The sequence below is a fragment of the Dreissena polymorpha genome, chromosome 15 (genome assembly GCF_020536995.1).
Source record: "Dreissena polymorpha isolate Duluth1 chromosome 15, UMN_Dpol_1.0, whole genome shotgun sequence".
NCBI classification, from domain to species: Eukaryota; Metazoa; Mollusca; class Bivalvia; order Myida; family Dreissenidae; genus Dreissena; species Dreissena polymorpha.
Genome location: NC_068369.1, coordinates 15,275,786 through 15,301,304, shown reverse-complemented (window position 1 = coordinate 15,301,304; position 25,519 = coordinate 15,275,786). Strand labels below are relative to the sequence as shown.

The following is a 25,519-nucleotide window of genomic DNA, read 5'->3' as shown; positions in this document are numbered from 1 at the left end:
AAAATTAAGACTCATACAAAGATAGAGACTCGTATAATTTAAAATTATACATATAACACAACACATTAATAGTATATCAAAAAGTAAATGGAGGAAAACAAAAGTCCATAAATAAAAAATAATTTAATAATGTATGTATACCTGTTATTTACCTAAGTTATTAGGTCATTTTTCTGGGCAGGAAAAGTAAATATGCGCCTCCTGTCAATACTACATGGATTAATTATCTTTTCTTTATGTTCCTCACATTTGGGACTGGCTATCGTCCCTCCCAGGTTGGAGTTGTTGAGGCTATCTCCAAATTAACGATTTATTTCCCCAGTTTGCGGGGCCTTTGATCCCCGTGCATCTGTTGTTGCAACCGGACCCATGGTTCCAAGCAATCCCCCTGTTGTGTCTGGTCAGGCCACAAATAACCCCTTAGTCACTAATAACCCTCCGGCCATAAGTATACCTCCTGTCCCAGCAGTGATGACCATCACAAATAAATAGAAATTCTTCCGTCGCTTTCGACACCAGCCACTTGAACGTATTCCTTTTTGTTATAAATGATGTGCTTTGTAAACAGCTGACTGTGCAGATTTACACACTGGTCACAGAACAACCCACACTGTAGAACTCTGTCTCTGTTACAGTATCATTGCTGAGAATAATGTAATGTAAAAATAGTGTAAACAATAATGTTAATTCTGTATATACAAAAAATGTTAGTGACCCCAGTTAAAATAAAAATAATAAATAAAACATTAATATATTAAGTATTCATCATTAAATATTTAGATTATAAAGGTCAGATTATAATATAATACATAGAACTATTCCTCTAGTTTCAGAAGGACTACAGCCTTTGGTTTTTCCTTTCTGGGAGAAGTTATTGACATAGAGTTCGCCCTCTAGTTTCAGAACGAAACAGCTTCTTTGTTTATTTTTATTACAGATGCTATGGCTTTATTCCACGGAGACTAACATCTTCCTGTTCCGCAGGTCGACGTCCAGAGCACAAAAACAGTCTCTATCTCCAAACTCTGCTATATAACCGACTGACCTATTTCCGCGTCTTGAGTTTGAGCGGTATTCCAAACTGAATCAATCGTCGGACGAAGAGAACGCAGAACAGCCTCTGTTCTTCCTTGTGTAGGACCTCCACTAACCATCTGCCATCTGAGTAAACAACTGCAAACTGCAGCTTTTTCCAGCAAAACAAATAGGCTTTTCCTGCAGTGCAACGGGCGCATTAATGAGTTTAACTCTTGCTGCAAAATCATTCTTACTCGTGTGACATTATGATGAAAATAAATAAAAATGGCAATCAGCCTTCACAATTTAAAACTAAATTGCCCAATAATGACCAATTAACAAAATCGCTATCGCAATTAATCAAATAAAAAAATTGCATTAAAAACACGCCGCTTTAATTTGACTTTAAACACACAATTTTTGGAACACTGTTTAAATCAGAAATAACACTGCTATAGGTGGCAATTGACCAATCGAGTTTTTCATGCACCGCTGCGCACAAAACAAAAGTCGCGCTGACTGATCACGGGAGGATTGCCCAGCGGTGAGACCACGTTGCCGTCTGTTGATTGTCTGTGCACATAGAATAGGATAGGATGAAAAATGCGTGCAACTTTAAAGAACTAACGTTTTAAAACGAACACAGAACTTTAAATTGGGTTTGGTGCGGCTGTCCGGGCTTAATTTCACGATGCCGATTTATTTGCAAAAAAGTTATAGAAACGCTCAAATAGCTTAACCGTTAAACACAAATTTCACCTTGCCCCACATTGGGCGCCATGGTAGTGTTTTTACGGTTAGCTCTTTGGGGTTCTTTCACAACAACAACAGTTATTACTTGCAACGACACTAAATATAGATCTAATACTCACGTTGATATTGACTGGAACCAGTCCACAAGTGCACTAGCAACGACATTTAATATAATACTCACATAAACAATCAATTTCTTTTCTCAAGCAACTTCTGAAAAAGGGTGGGTCCGCCTCAAGCTAGCAGAGTCTTGGATGTCGCCAACATGGTGAGGTCGAGACTGCCAGGACAGGTATTCACCTTCACATCAACCCTTTGTTGTAGGTTGCAAATGTCAGCTTTTTTTACCACCAAGACTGCAATACTGCCAAGTTCACTTTCCCTTCTGTGGTATCGCTGTTTACAGACATTTATAAATGCGTCGCCTTTTGCTCTAAATTCAGACTGCTGTTTTTCAAGGCCATTTCCAACCTTTGTCTTCATAAACGCTTCTACAACTTCATCTTCCCGGTTTTTTCGTCCTGGTTGTTCAGGCTTTTCCCTGTTCCCTGGCCCCGAAAAACGAGTAAACTATTTTCAATTGAAATATTACTCGAATTTCCTGGCCGGCGAATTAATTGTATACCCGGTAAGCAAATTTTTACGGCTTACGCGACATTTTAATTAATAATTGTAAAACAAACAAAACAAAATGCGTCAGTCAATCAATTTAATTCAGTGCAACAATTACATATTGTTTGTCCATTAATAAGCAATAAATAAATATAATAATAATATCCATTGAGTTATGTCTGTTTCAATAGCTGAACAATTTGGGTCACAAACCACTTTATCTTCTTTAAACTATATGGCGTTAAACCCCATTTTCTTGGCACATTGTTTACATTTTTTATCAGCGACGCAGATATTGTAAAAATTCAGGTCATCAGGTCATCTGGTGCACTTTAATCCGCACCACTGATCACGCGACCTCGAAAGCAGAGATTATAAATTCACGTCTAGACGGTGTAGCGGATCCGTGGTCTAGTGGTAACACACTGGCTTCACAATCCAGAGATCGCTGGTTCGATCCCCCGCTGCACCTAACCTACTTACTCGTCTTTCGCATGAGACATTAAACCGAGGTGCAGTGTACTAGGTGCTATACACCGGGCACTAAAAGACCCAGGGTCACCTCTGGAACGGGGTGTCTCCTGTATCTTGCACTATCCCCCGTAACCAACTAACACGTCTTTCTGGGGGCGATGGCCATATGGGAGACAATCCCGGTGCACTCGTTAAAAAAAGAAAAACAAAAACGTCTAGACGGCTTGTAGCGTATCAGACGCCTAGCATAGACTACATAACCTACTATTGGAAGACAATTAAAATTTAATTGCCCAGCAATAATACCACGTGGCCGTTTGTTTGTTGTACAAGCAATGAAACTGTTACAAACTGCACCGGACAATCACGTTTTATAACAAATTTTGCGGCGAATGAGAACTTTGTAAGAAAGATTTCATACGATATCTGTTTTTTATACATGTCTTAAAATAGACTGCTGTACCTGAGCAGACGACTAGCATAGGCCACTGAATATTGAAAATGTACTTAAACAACAAACAAGACAAATACTCTGATGTTTCTTTACTGGAAACTCTATACTATTCGCTGTGTTGATAATGTACATGTATTACGGTGTACGCGGAGTATAAAAGTAATAGTTCTCTTAAACATTTTTGTCTTATTTTTAACTCGGGTTTTTATCTAAATGACCTGTTGTAGACATCCGTGTTAGAGCCAGTTTGCATGTCCTCTCTTTTGGACATCAGTATTAGAGCCAGCTTGCACGTAATCTGTTGTGGACATCTGTGTTAGAGCCAGCATGCACGGCATATGTTTAGGACATCAGTCAGAGATAGCTTGCATGTTATTTACTTGTGGACATTAGTCAGAGCCAGCAAGGACAATCTCTGTTGTGGATATCTGTCATAGAGCTTGCACGTCATCGGTTGTTCGCATCCTTGTAATAACCAGCTTGCACATCATCTGATGTGGAAATCTGAGTCAGAGCCAGCTTGCACATCATACGTTGTGGACATCTCTTTATGATTTCACACTTTGCTTAGATTGACACTGTGACTTTAGTGTTATACGTTACAACCTTAAGCTATTCCTATTGTTGAATAAAAATTTTGTGTCATTAAAATATATTTTGTTGGATAATTTGTATGTTAAGTTGTATTGTTTGGTCATTGCAAAGTATCAAGTTATTTTAAGACAAGAAAAAGCTCATCTTTCATCATGTATTAATATTAAAATTCTTGAATGTTAGTGAAGGTACAGTTCATATAATTAAAAGCAATTGTAATAGGATTGCTTGTGTTTTATTGCACAGTGAATATCATCTTGTCTTTATGCTGACATATAGAACGGAGAAATAGTAAACTGTCGTTTTTATATGCTATGGGATTGTATATCAAGACTTGTATGTTCAGATGAAAAAATTGCCATAATTTTTCTCTTTATATTTTATTCCTGCTAAATGGTTGATTCAATAAAGTTAAGTCTTAAATGACTTGTGTTTCTTGTAATATTATTTGTAAGCAAATTTGGCTGTAGTATTAGATGCATGCTGTACAAGATACTGTAGATCAACATTATATTGTTTGAGTATGAATAGATAATTCAAGTTGCACAGCCATTAATTTTGCCTTCCACTATCTCCGATTTTGGTTAGACTGTTGCAAGTTACTTGCATTAGTATGAAGTCTTAAAATAACTTAAGTATAACTGCTGTTGTGTTATTATTAACCTTTTCCTGCTCTGAAGCAATTTTAAAATGGCTACATTCAAACATCATAAAACCAGAACAGCCTGCAAGTAACTCGCAATCTGTTCAGGTTTTATGCTGTATGCTGCTCATCAGTATCCTTGGGTTAGAAACAAAGCCTTTAAAACTTTAATCTAGTAAGAAAGGAGTAAGAAAGGTATTAAAGTGATTCTCAAATGCGTCTTAGTGTGTTTTTGAGTGGTACAGGGTTAAATGTCTCATTGTGTTTTTGATTATCTTTGGTTTATTGAACATATATGAGCCTTGCTCTGTGAAAAAGGGGTTTAATGCATGTGCGTTAAGTATCGTCCCTGATTAGCCTGTGCGGCTTGCCCAGGCTAATCTGGAACGCACATGCATTAAACCCCTTTTTCACAGAGCGAGGCTCATATGTATTAGACAGAGCATTCAAATAATACAATTTAAATCTGAATCTTTTATTTAGTTGCAATACCATAATAATACTATGTTTGCAGTTTTAGTGAAAATACAAACTTTGAATCAAAGTAGCATATGCATGTGTATTACACATTAAATCAACTTCCACTTTATTCCATACACTTTTTTTCGACTCTGTGACATTATGTTGGAAAATTCTGTCAAAGCTTTTTATTGCAAATTCATCAAACATAAATTGGTTACATTGGGTAACCCAAATCAATCCAAATTTTACTAGCCATAGACTATCCCAAAAGCAATTGTTCCTGAGAAGTTTTTCTCTCTAGAAGGTGGCAAAACTCCTAAGCAATACCTGTATGGGCTAATGGTAGGGCTAACGCGTGTAACATCCATTGACAAATTATCAAATATACATAGAGATGTGATTGTTCACATAACTGATCATGATATAACATGATACAGCATTTTGTACTATATCAAATAAAATGTTGCTGAAAACAGTAGAATATTCAAATTATGGACATTTTATTCTGTTAATAATGCTATCTTTCAAACAATACAAATCAATAAAGCATGCTTAACAATAGCAGAACTCTTTGACTTTTAATTATATTTTCCACACTTTTTACCTTAACAAAATTCATAGTCCCACCAACACCATCACGTTATGACTTCCAATTATTTATCAACTATTAAGCATGAACACAGGCACAAATATCGCAGTAGGGAATTCATATCACTTGTCAACCCATCACAGTTCCAGGGCAATAGCACGCCACTTCTCCTCTGCTTCTCGGTGGGCCTGACCATTTCCAACTGCTTCGGGGGCATATGTCTATCTGATCAAATGTGTCAACTTCAGGTTCTGTGTCTGACTCTTGCAGCAGAATGAAGTTGTGGACACAACAAGCAAAGATCACTAGCAACATCTCCAGCTCTACTAGCATGTTTAAGTATTTTGGCCGCCTGAATTTGCATTTCAAGAGACCAATTGCCCGTTCCACATCAACTCTTAGATGAATGGCACTTGTTGAATTTCTCTTGCAAATGGTACCAATGTTCATGGCCTCGATATAGAACAAGCAGATTTCTTGTCAGGTGGTATGCTGAATCCTCGAGAACATGGTACTAATTCCGAAGATTTTCAATTAAATGCGCTACTGGGCTGTTCATATTATACATGGGCATCATGCACAGAACTTGGCCATCCAGAGCATATGTCCAAACATTTCAAGTTACTGTCACAGACTGCTTGAACAACTAAACTGTTGATAAACAAGGACCTATGCTGGAATGTTGGAGCAGGACATGCACTGTGGGATCCATCAACAGCCCCTACAACGCCAGGCATTCCACATAGTTGATGAAATCCATCGGCAATGGTCTTCAGCTCATGACGAGATTCTGGAAATCTGATGTACTGATCCATCAATGTCCACAAGACTCTACATGTTGAAATGACTGTGAGATGTAAAGTCCCTGAAATAAAAACAGTATATGTGTAATTCATGCTAGAGTTTAGCAATTTTATTTATGCTCGATTGCATTGAAATCCTTAGGCTTATTGAGACATTCTAGAGTCCGTTTTTTTGGGAATAATCAGTACTTGGAAGATATGAAGATAGCGCGTTGAGGGTTTCTCATAAACAGGGTTGAAACAAAAACGTTCCCATTACTAGGCAGACACCATATCCACTACGCCAGCCTGACAAAGTATTGAGTAAATGAAGTGAAGCTTCTAAGTTTTGTCTTATTTGATTGTTAATAATGTAACAGATTGCACACTTAATTACAGTATTTTTCTTAAATACTCCTTCAGCTTTTTATTTATGTATGAAGATTAGGGCCACTTCCTGCGAGCCTAACAAACAAGAGGGCCACGATGGCCCTGTATCGCTCCACTGCTGAAAAAAAGGCTGAAACAAATATTCTTGGCATGTGCAAATACTTAAATATAGGCACTATTCAAGCACATGTACACTTTTGTTACCCCCTGGGCTGGGTCAAATTTAACCCCAGGGGCATAATTTGAGCAAACTTTGTAGAGGACTTCTATATCTCACTACATACAAAATGTGGTAGCCCTAGGTCCTAGAGTTAAGGACAAGAATAGTTTTCACAAAATAAGCAAGATATAAGCCTATATAATGTTCAATTTTGTGACCTGCGGGTCAGGGTCAAAGTTGACGCAAAAGGCATAATTTGAACAAACTTGGTAGAGGACTATAAGATGTTACTGCATACCAAATTTGGTAACCAATGTCCGAATGGTTTTCGACAAGAAGATTTTTAAAAATTTCACAATTTTGTGACCCCCCGGGGCAGGGTCAAAGTTGACCCCAGTGGCATTATTTGAACAAATTTGGTTGTATTAGATGTCACTACATACCAAATTTGGTAGCCCTAGGCCCAATGGTTATGGACAGAAAGATTTTTAAAGTTTTCACAAAATAGGCCCCATATAAGCGTATGTTCAGTTTTGTGACCCCCTGGGCAGGGTCAATTTTGAGGCATAATTTGAACAAACTAAGTAGAGGACTATACAATGTCACTACATACCAAATTGTGTAGCCCTAGGCCTAATGGTTATGGACAAGAATTTTTTTTCAGTTTTCACAAAATAGGCATATATATTCAATTTTGTGACCCCCGGGGCAGGGTCAAATTTGACCCCAGGGATAAAATTTAAACAAATTTGGTAGAGGACCATTAGATGTCACTACATACCAAATTTGATAGCCCTAGGCCCGATGGTTATGGACAAGAAGAGTTTTGAAGATTTCACAAAATAGGCCTTATATAAGCATATGTTCAATTTTGTGACCCCCCCCCGGGCACGGTCAAATTTGACCCCAGGGATAAAATTGAACACATTTGGTAGAGGACTTTTAGATGTCACTACATACCAAATTTAATAGCCCTTGGCCCGATGGTTATGGACAAGAAGAGTTTTGAAGATTTCACAAAATAGGCCTTATATAAGCATATGTTCAATTTTGTGACCCCCGGGGCACAGTCAAATTTGACCCCAGGGATAAAATTGAACAAAATTGGGTAGAGGACTATTAGATGTCACTACATACCAAATTTGATAGCCCTAGGCCCGATGGTTATGGACAAAGATTTTTAAAGTTTTCACAAAATAGGCCTCTTATAAGCATATGTTCAATTTTGTGACCCCCGGGGCAGGGTCAAATTTGACCCCAGGGTAATTATTTGAACAAATTCGGTAGAGGACTATTAGATGTCTCTACATACCAAATTTGATAGCCCAGGGCCCAATGGTTATGGACAAGAAGATGTTGAAAGTTTTCACAAAATAGGCCTTATATAAGCAAATTTTCAATTTTGTGACCCCCGGGGCAGGGTCAAATTTGACCCCAGGGGCATAATTTGAACAAATTTGAAAGATGTTTACCCCAGGAACATGCCTGATAAATATCATCAGAATTGGACCAGACGTTTAGGAGAAGATATTTAAAGGAAAAGTTAAAGCACGGACGCACACACGCACACACGACAGACACAGGACCATGACATAAGCCCTGCTGGCCTTTGGCCAGTGGAGCTAAAAACTAACCATATTCGCAATAGTTATGACTTCTTCACATAAAATTTACCTTTGTTTGTTCCAAATCGGTCAGCCACGCTCCTGTAGGATTCTTGGATACCAAGCATCCACAAGTTGCCAATATCCTTTTGTCAACAGACATTGTGCGCTCACGTACCATACATGGGGTCACAGTTTCACAGGATTCCTACAAAATAAAAGATTTGTTCAAGCATACATTTAAAATACCAATTCCCTATACATAACTTTTATATAATATTAATTACAAAATATTGAACAGATATTTAACAAAAATAAACTTGATTCATCAAATATATCATAAACGAAGAATAGACCTGTTTCACAATATTTACACTGATATTATTTTTAGATATCAAGTGACGCGTCGAATTTCAGAATGAGGCTGAACGTGTAACTGTTTTTTCTTTTGCTATGCAAATTGCGTTGAATATCAAGATTTAAATGCGTACTGACACTGGTTACAATATTTTAAAAGTCAAACATATGCATACAGACATGTGTTTTGTCAATGAATTGATAACATCTAAATAATAATTCAACGACATAATATTTAGTACTATTAGTGCATATTAATAAATTTAGTTTAATCTTATTTAAAAATATGAGTTACCCATAAGAATCAGAGTAAATGTGGTCTAAAGACTAAACATCCATTATTGCACAAATCGAAGTCATTAATTAGCAGCATAATTATTATACAATACAAAGTATTATATAACTACGATTCTCCAAGGTATGGGTGTATTAGTGTGTGTACAATTTCATGAATGATAGAACCTGTAAGAGTTGAATCCAAAATTAAGACAAAGCCCTATAAAATAGAAAAAAATGACACTATTTAAAGGTTATGTTAATTTTCTTATAAATTTAGTTAGTTTTCTTTTACAGTGAATGACAATATTGAAGAATCATTAAATACATAAGAAAAAAAAACGAACGTGGTGCAAATTTATGTATATTGGAATCTCTATATAAGTGATTGTGTCATAAATATACAGCATTTTATACCATAAATCCTTAATGTTTGTATTTTTCGGGAACATTATTTAACCCCTTACGTTGTGATCGAACAAAAAAGTGTGTCTTTATTACTTTGTTTCGTACGCTACTGTACACTCTGTATAAGACTAGGTAAAGAGGGAGTGTTATTTTTCGGGTACTCGCTAAATACGTTTATGTTTAGCATTACATTTTTGAAGTATTAAAAATACATAGGTATAAAGCACTTTATAATTATGATAAAACTGGCTAGTATCTATACAGTATTATTTTCTGACAATCTGTTTGGAAAAATGACTTTCAATGTTGACAATGTCTTTTATGTTCAATAAAAGCAACAATTAAGTATTTGGCGTTAAATTATTCCAAGAAATGACTACCCAATGCAACAACCATGAGAAGACATGGTCACATGGAGGTGCCATTAATTGTTTTTAAAAACCAGATATCTGCAACCTGTGGTTTATGACATCACGTTGTTATTTAGTATTTGTCTGCACAGTATCTGATCATAACGAGGTTATGGGTTTGTGCTGAATACAGGGGCATTTAAACGCAAGATCTATCAATATACAAAATAATTGATTGATCGCCCAAATAATGCGCATTCAAAGAGTGTCAGATAATCCAATATGTTTTAGACTGTAAATTTACACACACTAAGTATTGAAAGCCATACCTGGAGTGTCAGAATTTGTGCAAACAAGAGCACCGCATAACAGGTGCCACGCGTGGCTGCGAAAGCTTGTGAGCTCACAGTGACCTTCACCTTTGACCTAGTGACCCAAAATGGGTGTGGCGTGTAGAACTCATCAAGGTGCATCTACATATGAAGTTTCAAAGTTGTAGGTGGAAGCACTTTGATTTTATGTTAAGGTTTTAGCATTTCGCCGGCGGACGGCGAGCAGGCTGACAATAGCTAGGGTTTTCTCCAAAAACAGCCTCGCTAAAAAATTGAATACAAACAAGTACTTTAATCAAGAAAATGTATTTCATATATTGGCACTTAAAATGGAAAGTATATATTAAGTAATTAAGGGCTATTTCTGACAAAGTCAACTTGTGTTGGCAATATCATTAAGTCGCCAAATGATCAAAAGCAGAGCGATATTGCGATGCACTATTATAAATCTCTACACGTTAAGTCTCATTCTGGAATTCTGCGAGTCATTTGACTACGCGCTTTTGGCTTATTGTGAAAAGGGTCTATTCTCTTATAAATACTTTAAAGAAGTAGATTTTCCATCACTCTACAGCGGCTGCGCTTTCTTAAAGGAAGGAAGTTTGGGAGTAAAATAGATCTACTACAAGTTTTTGTCACAAAAAACTTCCAACATACTACACTTTCAAGTGGAGAATTATCCGCATTAAGTGATTGATTTAGAAACATGATTTATTTAAATCACATGTAATAGCTACATGTATTGAAAAGTTAAGTTATCCAGTTATTCTTGCTGCAATGTGGATAAGAATAATACAAACCAATAGCTGACAAACCTGATATCAGTGATATGTTGACCTTTGAAGTCGAAATTGAGACCTGAAATCTGTCTGTATAGAGAGGCACAATTTGTTTGGCATATCTTCAACTATTACTGGCAACACACACCTACAAAATTTATATATAAAATATATAAAAACATAAATTTATTTATTTATTTATTTATATTATGACGAAATATTTAAATCTATGTCAGCTATAACGAAACTAAAAGCGGATTAAAACCAATACCTTATTTTAATTAATAGGTTGAAAACAAAAATAAATTTATTAATATATTGACGTTCAATTGAACCAATACAAGACACAAGTACATTACATTACAATTAGTTATTATTTCAGTCACGTTCTGAGAAAACTGGGCTAAATGCATGTGAGTAAAGTGTCATCCCAGATTAGCCTGTGCAGTCCACACAGGCTAATCAGGGTCTGGACGACACTATCCGCCTAAACTTGATTTTCGGTAAGGAAGGACTTCCTTGAAACAAAAAATACCATAAAAAGCGGAAAGTGTCATCCCCGATTAGCCTGTGCGGACTGCACAGGCTAATCTGGGATGACACTTTACGCACATGCATTAAGCCCAGTTTTCTCAGAACGCGGCTCATTTAATTAACGATTGTCAACAAGACAACATTATGCATATTATCGGATAGTTTTACACAATTTAAAAAAAGTACAAATACAAACCTGATAATACATGTTAATGATCGTATGCATTAAAGTTATTGATCCCAATCTGATCTATTTCCGAATTATCTGCGAATCCATCGAGTAGAAACAATAACCATGCAATTCCCTCTGCCATCTTGAAACGTTATACTGACTGTGTTAAATTTGTTACAAAGTTTCTGATTGGTTATTTCTAAGTATCGGATCCAATCAAATTTTTCGGGTAACTAAGAATTCTAACACCAAACAACCCGAGATTTGTACAGTAATTCAATGCTTTATTTTCGCGGACGATATTTGTGTTCCGCGCTTTTTGGATCTGGTATTTACTGGATTTTCTCTCTTCAATAGACTTCTTAAAATAGCATTCTATAATCTCCGCGCGATTTTATACACTACCATTTGTACAGAGTAGATAATATTAAGGTTCCGCGCGATTAATTGAGCCCGCTTTTTCTACAGGGTTGAACGATAATTGTTCCGACGGAAAATATGTGAAAGTTCCGCGCTTTTTAGATTTCGATTTGTATGAAGTGTTTTATGGCCATGCTGGCATTGGATTTTCGCGGAAAGTGAAAGTTCCGCGAAAAATCAAAATCCCGATATTTACTATATAAGTATATGTATTTTAGCGGGGGTCCCCTTTGGCTTTCCATAGAATATATATTAAAATACCGTTACGATGAGTACATTTATTTCCGTACATGAGTTGATTTCAATAGAGTAAAGAATTCCAAGTATTAGGTTATGGCCTTGTTAAACTCTTTTAAAACGTGCAAACGATCAAAACCAAAAACAAATAACATTATATGAAACAGCTCAAGTGTATGATTTGCTAGTATGCTAATTGAGTTCACGAGTGCCTGGTCAAAGTTTTAACGCTATACGAATATTGGTTTTTCGAACAATTGGCGTCATCTTTAGATCTATTGCCTCGAGTGGGTCTGTGTATAATTAAAGTTGTGGTCTTCCCTTTTACAATCTTGTAGCAGTTGTCTTCTAATTTAACACTATTGTACCGGGCATATATGTCACGTTTTAACTGCACCGTCTTTTAAAGAGCACTTTACTTTGATCTCATTGAACAACGTCATGTACATATTATAAAATAGTAATCACAAATAGTTCTGATAAATTAGGACAATCATTACCGACATAAGAGTTATAATTCACGGATTTTATATAAGTATATTAAAGCCCCGTTGTAGTATTGACGACATCCCGTGACAGGTCCTGTGAATCAGCAGGCCGCTCTCTCTGAACTTTTTAATTCCGACTCTGGCCGCTACTTCCGTTCTCAATGCACTCTGTGTCGCTCAAATTATTTTGACCCGCGATATCGCCTTAGCGCAATGCAGCGTCCGGTTGATCTTTCAGGAAGTCGTAATCTTCGTTTTTGTTTGTGCAAGCGATCGGCGTTTCCCTTCCTTCGACGCTGTGCTGATGGAGCTTTCCGTCGTGTATCGGCGTCAGGTAAGTGTCATGGGAGCGGGGAGTTAAGGCATCTGAAAAATACAATACAGCATCGTTCTTTGAGACCTGAAATTGATGCCTGCACGTAAAGTGTCATTCCAGATCAGCCGGTGTTCCGCATTATATAATCAGGGACGACACTTTCCGCTTTTATGGAATTTTGTGTTAAAAGAAAGTCTCTTCAAAAAAACTTCAGTATAGGCGAACTGCACAGGCTTATCTGGGACGACACTTAACGCACATGATTTAAGCCCAATTTTTCCAGATAGCGGCTCGAGGCATCGTGTTGACCAATGGTATGCAGTAAAGCTGTTAATAAATGCATTTTTTTTCATTTAGAGGGAGACACTTTAGTGATTAGAGATAAGTGTGTTTAATCTAGGACGATACTTTACGCACATGCATTTTCGTCGACTCCCTGCTGATGGACCTTTTCGTCATGTATCGCCGTCAGGTAAGTGCCATCAGAACGGGGATTGAAAGCTCCTGAAGCAGTCGACAGAGCCTCGTAGTTGTAAAACTTGGCTTAATACCTGTGTAGTCCGCTTTAGAAAATAAGGGACGATACTTTCCATCTAAACTTGATTTTCGTTTAAAAGAGACTTCAGATAAACCAAAATTTCCATAAAAGCGGAAAGTGTCATCCTTGTCTAGCCTTTGCGGACTGTACAGGCTAATATGGGACGACACTTTACGCACATTATTAAAGCCCAGTTTTTCAAGAATTATCTCTGTTAATAAATTAAAGAAACTTGAGGATAGTCAACTTTCTAGTAATTATCTTATTAATGTATATATACGGAATATATTTCGTTACTACGACATATAATCACATATATGAGCAACATTGCTTATTATTTTGAGGCGTTCTCGGAGAAAACCGAGCCTCATGCACGTGCGTTAAGTATCGTCACGGTATTAAACACATTACATATTAAATATTATGCTACACAAGTAAAACACATACTTTTCATCCAAAATGGGCTGTCAAACGAATATTCCTGTTAAGTTGAATTCTTTCCAACATTTTTGTATATCTGTTTGTTACCTGCGAACTTTAACTATAACGCCAGGCATTGTGCCTATGGTTGCCTATATGTTTGTAAGGACTTGTATTTTTTGTAAGACACCCTTCTCAGAATTCGCAGTGGCGTTGTGATTATAGTGTCCGCCTATGGATCAGGAGGTCACGGGTTTGATCCCAACTCTGCGAAACTTCTAAATATTTCTTCTATCGGAACCAGGTACTGGTTCGTCTCAGAAAACGAACATTGAGAGCTGTGAATATACTTAAAGCTGTCTATACAATCGAACTAAAATTAATAGATTTAAGAAAATTATTCGCGTATCTGAAAATATCAAAGAGCCAACATGGATAATTTTCTCCATTTATGCGTACCACTCAGACGACATCCGTTGCGCTTAAAAATGTAAACAAGAACCAGGAGAAGGACGCAGGCGAACACCGCCAGAACAACAATGGCCGCCACAGCGCCCCCTGGCAGAGTCGTCTTACCGTCACACGGCGACCTTGAAAATAGAACACATATGTCACCGTACAACTCGGCCCATAGTTACCAACTTCTCATAGCGGTAACCTTCCCTCTGCGGTTGGCCAGTTTGATTATGTCCAAAGTCAAACCATTTATAGCGGTTTTCTCTCATAGTGGTTAACGGTTCCGGATACGTAGTCCCAGGGGTCGAAGGGGCCACAAAGGACGCGATCGCGGCAATAAGATCTAGGGAAGATCTATTTGATATTTTGAAAATCATTATGACTTTATGAATAATGTTTGCTGCGATTGTTAAGAAAATATGCTTGAGGCTGCAATTTTATTTAGGCTTTGGCTTCAGAAGTCAATGGACTGCAATCGTTATCAATAAACCGTTACACAAGTCTACGTTTGATAATATGCCGATCATTGATTCCCGAGTTAATTTATTCAGTTATGCTGGGAACCTACAAATGACAGCCCATTATTTGTCAAAACAACAACCAGTAAAGGACTGTCATATAGACTGGAAAAATCAGAAGATTACTGATTTAATTCATACCTAAAAACGAGGTTAATTGTAGTTTTTACGCCCCTTGGTAAAGGCCAAAACACATTCATACGACGGATGTAAGAATGCAGTTTAAATATTAACCAATAGCGATACGCGATCAAATATAAACAGCAGTTTGATTGGTAACGAATAGTGATACGCGGTCAAACATAGCATTTTACAACATTTTGAACTGATACTGTGATTGTGATCTAGTTGTTCTCTGCCTTGGAATCAGAACTCGCTTGCACTTACGAGGTGGGTTGCGGAAAGCACTTCCGACAGACGTCGCCGTCGGTACATTTGGTTGTAATGGTAGCCATAGGTCGGTAGGTGTAGTACTTCTGCACCGGAAACTGGAACCCGTCACTGTCACTGGTACCCAGCTGTAATATAAAGACGTATTCAATAGTGTTCCTCACTGAGACATCTCAATGGGACAAAGCAACTGCATATGGGAGATAACTTCTTCAGTGCGGGAATGTTATCAAAGTCGCGCACAGTTTCTAGACGACCACTTAAGAACTGAAATATTTTCAAACGCAAAAGGTTTACAAAAAGCATCAAAAAAACATGTTAATAGAGCATTGAATCACCCAACCGTCGTACGCTATAATTGAACAAAGTTCAAATTTAAACGCCATATAAAGACGTTTCTTGAATAGTGAAACAGTTCTCTTGTCTGAACGGCTTCAACTTCAAGGTGACGTATCAGTGAGACCATTCTAAGTAAAACATTGTTCTTTAAGAATGTGCACATGTTCTGACACGTGTTACCGTTGAAGGTATCTATGGCAACATACCTTGTTGGCTTCCCCATTACTGTCTATAACGTATATCCTGTAGCCTATCGTACCGTCGCCGTTGTCGTCGAAGACACGCCGCTTGACGATGTCCTGCGGCTCCATTAACTCCTCCTGCCGCTTCAGTTCCGTCAGCAGCTGAAAACACCAGTGTCAAGTGGACCATAGGAATAACGGAATAATAAAGATTAATACTTCTTTTACTACCAACAATATTTACCATAACGTTTACTACTACTAGTACTACCACTAATTCTTTTACTTTTTTAAACAAAACGTTTAAATACCAACGTACGTACCATACCGGTAGAATTGTAGTACTCCGGGCAAACAAACTGGGCGGTACCGCATACTTTCTGCAAGGTGGACGCCGCCCCCTTTAACAGCACGGACACGGCGCGTTCAGCGAAAGGCGCCCATGAGTCAATAATGTACACACCTTTAGCTTCATCAAGGTTCTCAGTGCCGCTTAAATGATGATGAGAATGATAATACAAGAAAGAAGAAATATAGAAAAAAAACAGGAACAAAAACAAGACGTGCACGACTATGACCAAGTTGTGTTGACGATAATGATGAGAAAAGATTTGTTCATGATTGTGGGAACAAATATTAGGTAGGTTGTTTTGTTTTAAAGTTTAGATGGAAATAGTGTTGGTGGAGTGTTGATGGTAGAGTTGAAGTGTTGCCAATAAACACGATGGTGCTGGTGGCGTTGATAATAATCATACTGTATGATAATATAAAGTTTATATAAGTTAAATAATATTTTGGACTAGAGGATACCATTACACTATTTTATTTACAGTATCATAATTGATCGAATATGATCTTACTTGCATTTCGGTTTTACAGATTTGTCGAAGCTGCTCTCAAAATAGCAGTTATAGATCATCTCAAGGTAGGGTCGTATCCATGGATTTTCCTTGTTTTCAGGCCGCAATGCCTTAAGGTGGGATTCGAATCCATCAGTGTCCCAAAGGCGAATGGCCACGGTGATCGTGCCCTGGAGGTTACGATACTGGGTCATGTTAATACTCAACCCCCATCCCTCGGACGCGACGAACAGGAACTCGTTCAACGCCAACTCCTGGTTCATGTAGCCAATTATGTGCTGCATTTCAAGCCATGTGATGAAGCAGACGACTATTTGCGCTTCCTTAAACTTACGGAGCGACTTCACGATGGTCGGCGGGTGGGTATTTGTGGACACGCCTATCTCGTTGCCGATACAGATGCTGTACTCCGGCTTCCCCGCGAGTGTCTGTATGAGATTTCTCCCACCCTCGCCATAGATCGTCTTGCCATAGATGATTTGGATAATGCTCCCCCCAAGCGCCTTAACGATCTTGAGCAGCGTCGCTGCTTGGTTGTCGTCGGCGCCTGGGACGCGCAGGAAGTACGGATATACGTCGCGATCGCTAAGCGACGGCGCCGTGGAGCCGTAACTGATCTGCACGAGACCCAGTCGGCTTGTTATCTTTGCGGAGGCTGTGCTGACGTCACTTGACAAGCTGCCAACGTACCCCAGGATCTTGTCGGCAATCTCTTCATACTTCCCGTCGTTGTAGACCCCGAGTCTGTGCAACGTCAGTATATGTTCCTGTATGATATATGGATCGTCACAGTCGTCAATCAAGATCAACCCGATCTTCGCACCACCAAACAGGCCGCTACCAGTCAATATTCCGTACCGGATAGCTTCCACAATATCCAACCCGTCTTGTCTGATTTTTCCGCATTTTAGAGGCGTGGTACCCGTGTTGTGCACGGGTGCAAGCCCAACGATGTACATGTCACCCTTGTGGTACAGAATGGAGGTTTCCGACCGCTGCCTCAGACAGGAATCTGATCTGTATCCATCCGGACATTGTGACTTGCGAATTGTGGGCCATGTCAAAACACTGTTGTTATCTTCATAATCACGGATTTCCGAAAACAGCGACTGATCCAATGAGGTTTGCTTGTTATAACTTGCCACCTGTTAAGTAAATCATGCATGTTTGACAAAAGCGTTTCATCTGATGCTGATTTCGTTCTTCGATACATATTGGGTTATTACTTACGGAAGAAGTTATTTAATATTATTCGTTATCTGAAAATATGATAAGTGAACAATACTTCTGGCTTGGGAATTTGGTTTCTTATATAGCACACACCTTGATAAGGCAAGGGGTATCCGACTTGGGACATCGGGGATCCAGCCGGTGGTTGTAGACCTCGTACTCGGGGAACAAGTTGCTGGGTACGAACCTCACGTCGGAGGAACCCTCGAACCGCACGGCAAGCAGTGGGCTCTGAAACTCCTGCAGGCGTAAACCACCAAAGTCACGATCAAAGACAATGTTCTGGTTTTGAATAACATCTATAAAGGTGGACCGTTTGGTCATATCCGCGTTTTTAAACACGTCACAGGCACCGCCGCCCGGGCACGCCGTCGAGTGAACGCGCTTGACGGAGAACGCTGTTAGAAGAGCCGACTGTATGGCGTATTGCGTGTACACTGATGGCGCAGCGTGCATGGTCAGTTCCTTTGACGTCATTGGGCGGCAATAGTTGGAAAACTGACAGTTCATGAGTATTTCGAACATTTCTTTGAAATAGGGATTCGCATCGACTTCTGCTTTCAGTTTCTGCGATATCGTAAGACTGTTCATCCAGTGGGTTTGAAACTCTGAAATTATTCGCCGAGGGGGGCTTAATACAAACGCGCCCTTCGAAACATTAGGAAATTTTCCATCAAAATATGTCCCGGCTTCAGAAAGAATGACACTGGGTCTGTTGTAGTGAGCAGTTCTGTTGTCGTTTTCAAGATTTTGTATGGCTAGGAACAAAGCTTCAACAATTTTATAGCCTCCGAACACTATTATACCGCTTACGGGCGGCTCGTTACTTGTTTCATTGATCTTGTAGGCCTTGTTCTTCACTACATCTTCTAGCATGGTGACGTTGTATTTCTCGGGCTCTATAGCAATGCTGCCAACCACACATATATCGGAGCCAACGAGTCTCTCCGTTAGCTCCCGGAAGCCGCCGCGCCCGTACGTGTCGTTGATGTAGATCACCGTGAGCATGGTCCAGCGTGCCGCCATGAGAAATTCGTGCATCACCTGCCAACATAAGACTGGGCGATTAATAGGCGGTTATCAATACTCAATAGTCGCACGCACTAGACCGGGCGGTGAATTGACGGTTATGGTCACATTAAATCGGGTTAAATTTGGGTTGTCCAGACTCAATATTCACACCAAGTGACAATTTATCAGGTAAAAAACAACAACATTTTATAAACAGATTACTTTGAATATATACTTAATAGATCAATATAAAACATTCATTTACTTAGAGTAAATATCAAAATATGTCAAGTAAGTATTTAATTTATGATAAAGTAAATTTGTATTTAATATGGAACATTTTTATACGAAGAATCAATTATATATTAAGATTAAGAACTCGTGGTCGGAACTAATATCATCACAGCGGTTTGATTGTTTATGTAAATTTATACATTAATAAATTGAGTCGCATCATGCAAAATGTGATCTCAAGTCATATGCGACCAGCGTAGCTTCAGACTAGCCTGTGCAATCGCGCAGTCATGTCAAATTCTCCGCTCTCCGCTGTAAATTTACGAAGGTCACTTGGTCTCATAAGCGGACAAGGCGCTCCTGATACGACTGTGCGGAAGACCCATTTTTGCAACATACGGCTCATGTAAAGAAAGAGGGTAAAACGCATCACAATCAAAATTTACTACCTGCACTTGAATATCGTCTGCGGGGATGGTCCGAAAGAAGTTCCGGTATAGGTCGCGGTTGCTCAGTGATGCGGAAGTGGCCGAGAAGCTCACCTGTAATAGACGATGCTGGTCGAGCAGCGGACTGAGCATGCGCGAGATTGCTTCAGACTCGGAACTGAAGTCGGAGCCAATCACACCTGACGGAGAAAAGATCGCATGTCAGCATCTTCAATGACGTTTTATAATATTTTACTAGCGTTTTGTAAAGCCTTATCTAAAAGCCCATGGTTTATGATCTTCTCTCATTTGATTGAATGCTAAGCTTGTGTTTATGTAAGTTCGTGAAAATACCCACACCATGGGTGTTATGTCATATGCATCCAGAGGTTCTTCCTCCTGGCGTGCTCATTGACACAGTTTGATCAGAGGCTACTCTATCCGTTGATGAGACGACGAAAACTTGCGGCTGGTCATAAGCTAAGCTAGCCTTTTTTGCACATGATCCATTTACGCATTACGCGGCTAAGATAAAGAATGATTCAAGCAAGATTTAAAAAAAAACGGACAGCAACACCACTAATAATCGTTGATTTAGATACCTTGGCTTGGTTCAAAATGGATTATAAAAAAATAACATACAATTAAAAATGGTGTTAATTTCACATTATTTTAAAAATGTGACCTCATCTTCTGTGAAGCATCGCCATTGTGATATAATAGCCATTGTTGCAGCATACAGATCATTATGCATTCTTTTTTCATCACCACCACAAAAACGATTTTCCTTATAAAGTTAAACCCATTTATGCCTAGCGTCTAGAAAAAAGGCCTTGGCAAACAGCGCAGACCCAGATGAGACACCGCATTATTCGGCATCTCATCTGGGTCTGTGCTGTTTGCTTAAAGGAATTTCTGTAAGAAATATTCTAAATATAGAAATAAATATACTAGACATCCCTAATTTTGGAAATAAATTGATCCACTTAAGAAGGATGGGAGAGTCCACTAGGCATATATGGGTAAATGTGTTCTTCCAACCAGCAGAAATATTCTAAAAAACAACCTTTGTGTTCTATACATTACAAAAGAAATGAGTAAACGCATTAATAAACTTAAATTACGTGTTTGAAAATATGTTTACGAATGACAAGTGATTTAATCTTTAGCGTATAAGTATTGATTCCCCATTGATTGCCAACTTGAATATATTCTATTTATAAACACGGATGGTTAAGCCGTAATTTTGTTCCTGTTTGACGGGCTTAGATTACCCTTTTGAGTTAAATTGAAAGGTTTGTTTTCCTTAGATTTTTTGTTGAATAACAAATCCAAAAATATTATATAGTGTAAACGAATCTCCTCCGACAATGAAATAGTTTAACTTGTAGTTCATGTTTCATTATAATTTAACCAAATTCCTGTGTAAACATTATTTTTCGTTGAATAACCACATGAAACGTGAGTGGGTCAAATTTCAACATTTAAATGACAAAATATAATATTCCATGAAAGAACGCGATAGTTTTTAGAAACTGTTTGCTAAAGTCACTCATTGTGCTACTGAAATACCCCAGTGTAAACTTGAGAACATTGCATCAGAGCCCGTACTTATAATCATTAAAAGTCTAAAAATGCTACATTCGTACCGTCGTGCTGTCGTGCGACTTCCTATTGTCATGCTGTCGTGCTACATTCTTACTGTCGTGATTTTGTGCGACATTCCTATCGTCATGCAACATTGCTGCTGTCATGCTGTCGTGCGACGTTCTTATTGTCAGGCCGTTGTGCGTTATTCCTTATTTCATGCTAAATTCCTACTGCCGTGCCGTCGTGCTACATTCCTACCGGCGCGCTCTCGTGCTACATTCCTTCTGTCGTTCTGTCGTGCGACTTTTTTTACTGTCGTGCTACATTCCTCCCGGCGAGCTGTCTGCAGCTTTCCTACTGTTGTGCTATCATGCAACATTCATACCGTCGTGCGACATTGCTACTGTCGTGCTGTCATACGACATTCCTACCGTCGTGCAACATTGCTTCTGCCGTGCGACATTCCTACCGCCTTGCGGTATTGCTACGGCAGTGCTGTCGTGCGACATTCCTACTGTTATGCTGAAGAGCGACATTCCATCTATCGTGCGATATTTTTACTGTCATACTAAAGTGCGACATTACTACTGTGGTGCGACATTCATATTTTCAAGCTGAAGTGCAACATTCCTACTGTCATGCTGAAGTGCGGCAATCATACTGTCGTGCTGTTGAGCGACATTGTTACTGCCGTGCGGCATTCATACTGTCGTGATGTTGTGCGACATTGTTACTGCCGTGTGGCATTCATACTGTCATGATGTTGTGCGACATTGTTACTGTCATGCGACATTGTTACTGTCATGAGACATTCTTACTGTCGTGCGGCATTCTTACTGTCGTGTTGTCGTGCTATTCTTTTATGGTTAGTTCACAACAACGGCGAATGCCGCGCTTTAAATCAGCGAGCAAAGCGCCGTCATTTTTGTTTACTTTTCCAAACATATCACGATTTCTTACGCTCTGATAAGCTCTGATACGCTCTGATACGAATATGTTGCCGCTTTGGGGACGAAATATTTCTCGACTTGTTACGATTCCTTATTCTTTGATCCCGCTTTTATCAGGCTTTGCTACGTTTGAAATGACGCTTTAATAAGCTTTATTACGCTTTGACGCTTCAAATCAGGCTCTGATACGACTATCAAGCTCTTGTGTGCATTTTTTACGCTTTGTTACGTATTGGAAAATGTCGAGATCGCCGATTGTTGTCGCTCTTGATCCTAAAGATGCAGCAGATCCACAAAATCATTGCATCTTTGACTCCAGAACACGATGACAGAACAACAAGATCCAGAAGTTCCAGATTACCAGAGCATGATCTATCTGAAGAAGACATGACGTTTGTCTCCCTGTTGTATAACTATATCTTAGCCCTTGAGGCGGATGAGCGGGAATAAGAACAGAAAAGACAATGGGAGGTTGGCCTACCAGCAGAAGGTAGAAGACTATTTATCAGAAGCTGCTAGACCAGGCCATGGCTCACTGAAGAAAGAAGACAGCAACATTTTCATTACACTAGCCTCCTTGACACACAACTCAGATTAGAAGACCTTGCTGGCTGCTGCCTTCAGCAACTTCACCAGATTAAACCTTGAGGTGTTCGATTATATCCTGAACAGAGTGGCACCAGTCATCCAGAAGCAGCAGACTAACTACAGGCACCCCCTGTCAGCTGGCATCAAGCTGGCAATCACCTTGAGACATCTGGCCACTTGGGACAACTACAGGTCACTGGCATATGGATTCAGATGTGGTATCTCCACCATATCAGAGCTGATTCCAGACGTGTGCACGGCCATTGTACTGGTGTATAAAGATGATGTTTTCAACGCACATATAACCCCTGAAGCACGGAGACACCTTTCCCAGCAGTTTGAACAGAGGTTGAATGTCCCCCATGCAGTTGGTGCCTAGGATTGAAAGCACATTGCCATCAAGAAGCCAGCAAACACAGGCAGTTTCTACCGCAACTACAAGGGGTTCTTCTCCATACCAATGCTGGCCCTTGCAGATGCAGAATACAAGTTCATCTGGATTGAGCTGGGAGGTAAACGACACATGTCTTATTCCCAGATATTTACAGACTCTGAGATCTTTGAATGCCTAGAAGATGGGTCCATAGGGCTGCACCTATCATGCCCTCTCCCTGAGGAAACTGAGCCAGATATCCCATACTTCATCATGGGTGATGAAGCAATACAGTAGAAGAGGTATAACAGATGAGCAGAGAATCTGAAACTACAGGATCGCAAGGGGTAGAAGGGTGGTGGAATATGCCTTTGACATCCTGGCCAACAGGTTCAGGTGCCTGCTGGGAACACTGGAACAGAAGGTAGAGAACGTCAGAAATTTGGTGGAGACTGCTGTGGTGCTGCACAATCTGTTGAGGCATAGGTTGGTTATGGCAGCCAATGAGGTGGACCACGAGGATGAATAACACAACTTCGTACCAGGGGCCTGGATACATGGACCTCACTGGGAAGATGTTCCACAGCCACATGCGAGGGGGAACCTCGCCACTGTGGATGCCAGACATCAGAGAGATCATCTCAGAGACTTCTTTGTCCCTCCAGTGGGTGTTGTTGACTGGCAGCAAAGAATGGCTGGTGTTGTACTTCATGCTGCAGTTGAAGAGAGGAATGGGTCAGAGGCTAATTTATAGGGATGACGACAGAGCGTAGGTATCGTAGGAGATCGTGAAAGAGCGTGAGGAAACTTGCCGAGTGTAACAAAGCGTAACAAAACGTGTCAATCCTTGATCAAAGCGCCTCAATTCGTGGGAAAGCGGGAGAGTCCTTTATGAAAACGTAACAAAGCGTAACAAAGCGTGTCCGATTTAGATGAAAGCGTCTGACCTCGTATCAGATCTTCATGCCAGATCGTAGCAAATCTTGAGACATCTTAACGAAGCGTGTCAAGTGGTGACAGACCGTGAAGACTGGGGTCCCCGCTTTCAACAAAGGTCTGTTAAGCTTTTCTACGATTTGAGTCAAGCTTTGCTGCGTTTTGTCACGGTTTTTTAAGCTTTGATACGCTCTCGGCGCTTTAATTAATTCGTGATACAGCGCCCAAAATTTTTAAACAGTTGAAAAAATGTTGGCGTTCTTGCCGGATGTTCCGCTTTACTCCAAGCTTTCTCACGATCTATTACGACACTGACGCATTAATCAAGCTTTGTGACGCTTTGATGACGCTTTGTTCGCCGCTTTAAAGCGCCATCAAAGCGCCGTTGGTGTGAACCATGTATAAGATTTACCACACGTAACTGATTGCGATCTTTCTCCGCGATTTCAGGCTTAGATATTATGTGATGTATGGCCGCGCGATATGATACGCTTCTTTGCGATCGATTGTTATAGGTGCAACGATCTGAAACGGTGTACTTTCCAGTTTAGATAATGTTACAAAATAATAATTAATGTTTGAAAACGTAGTCAATCTGATGTCGATCCGACTAGATTATCAAGATCTATCCCGAATAAGTGCGTTCTTGTACGAGGAAGTACGTTTATCGAGAATCAATGCACTGCACAACGATAAGATACAATGTTGCCAATCTGGAACAACGCTGTTTTTACAAGGTCTGATAAGATCACCACAATAGGTTTACGATTAGTCCCAAGATTTGAATCGTAACGCCAATCAGAATAGAAGCAACGTAGCTTAACGCAGCTAATAGCAAATAAAACATTGGGTTTTCTGGGAATGCAACTTTTGGTAAATTTATAATACTATTTGCGCATTTAAAAACAAATTGAGATGGAAGTGAGAACAGAATTATTACAGATGTATTGTTTTGATAGTTTTTTGAGTCATAAATTTTTCATATATTTTACGAGCATAATAAAGCAGATCATATTGTCAGTAGCGAACTAATATCATGCCCGCCCCAACTGAAACAATGTGGCCAAACTGGGGTTCGAACTAACGAAGCCTAGACGGATACTCTACCACAAGACAGTCTTACCAACGACATTTATTGTGTCGTTGTTTCCCATCTCCACAATCAGCTTGTGTGTAGCCTGGATGGCTCTCTCCACGGACTGACACGTCGGGTTCACTCTCAGACCTAGGCGCAGAAAACATATGCAGGGACATGAGGGCGGCGGCAGGCAGT

The 25,519-nt window shown here is 39.5% G+C and overlaps 1 protein-coding gene and 1 long non-coding RNA gene across 4 annotated transcripts in view; both read right to left on the bottom strand.

Moving 5' to 3' along the window:
• Positions 1-5,135: 5,135 nt before the first annotated feature.
• Positions 5,136-12,289, bottom strand: LOC127860761 (uncharacterized). Its single transcript, XR_008039919.1, has 4 exons — positions 11,767-12,289; positions 11,073-11,184; positions 8,605-8,742; positions 5,136-6,463 (listed from the first exon to the last, which is right to left on the bottom strand). It is a non-coding gene; the product is annotated as an uncharacterized LOC127860761 (long non-coding RNA).
• A 136-nt stretch (positions 12,290-12,425) lies between these two features.
• LOC127860999 (uncharacterized) overlaps positions 12,426-25,519 on the bottom strand; it is a 29,038-nt gene continuing 15,944 nt past the window's right edge. For 2 of the 3 annotated variants that reach the window (XM_052399325.1, XM_052399326.1), the window contains exons 3-12: positions 25,370-25,471; positions 19,831-20,009; positions 18,230-19,180; positions 16,907-18,051; positions 16,370-16,538; positions 16,071-16,208; positions 15,523-15,653; positions 14,621-14,751; positions 13,621-13,707; positions 12,426-13,253 (exon numbers count right to left, since the gene is read on the bottom strand). In XM_052399325.1, the coding sequence (XP_052255285.1) occupies positions 13,093-13,253; positions 13,621-13,707; positions 14,621-14,751; positions 15,523-15,653; positions 16,071-16,208; positions 16,370-16,538; positions 16,907-18,051; positions 18,230-19,180; positions 19,831-20,009; positions 25,370-25,471 (3,194 nt within the window). In that variant the 3' untranslated portion in view covers positions 12,426-13,092. The remainder of the gene's footprint in view (positions 13,254-13,620; positions 13,708-14,620; positions 14,752-15,522; positions 15,654-16,070; positions 16,209-16,369; positions 16,539-16,906; positions 18,052-18,229; positions 19,181-19,830; positions 20,010-25,369; positions 25,472-25,519) is intronic. The other variant, XM_052399327.1, reaches the window with a different exon arrangement.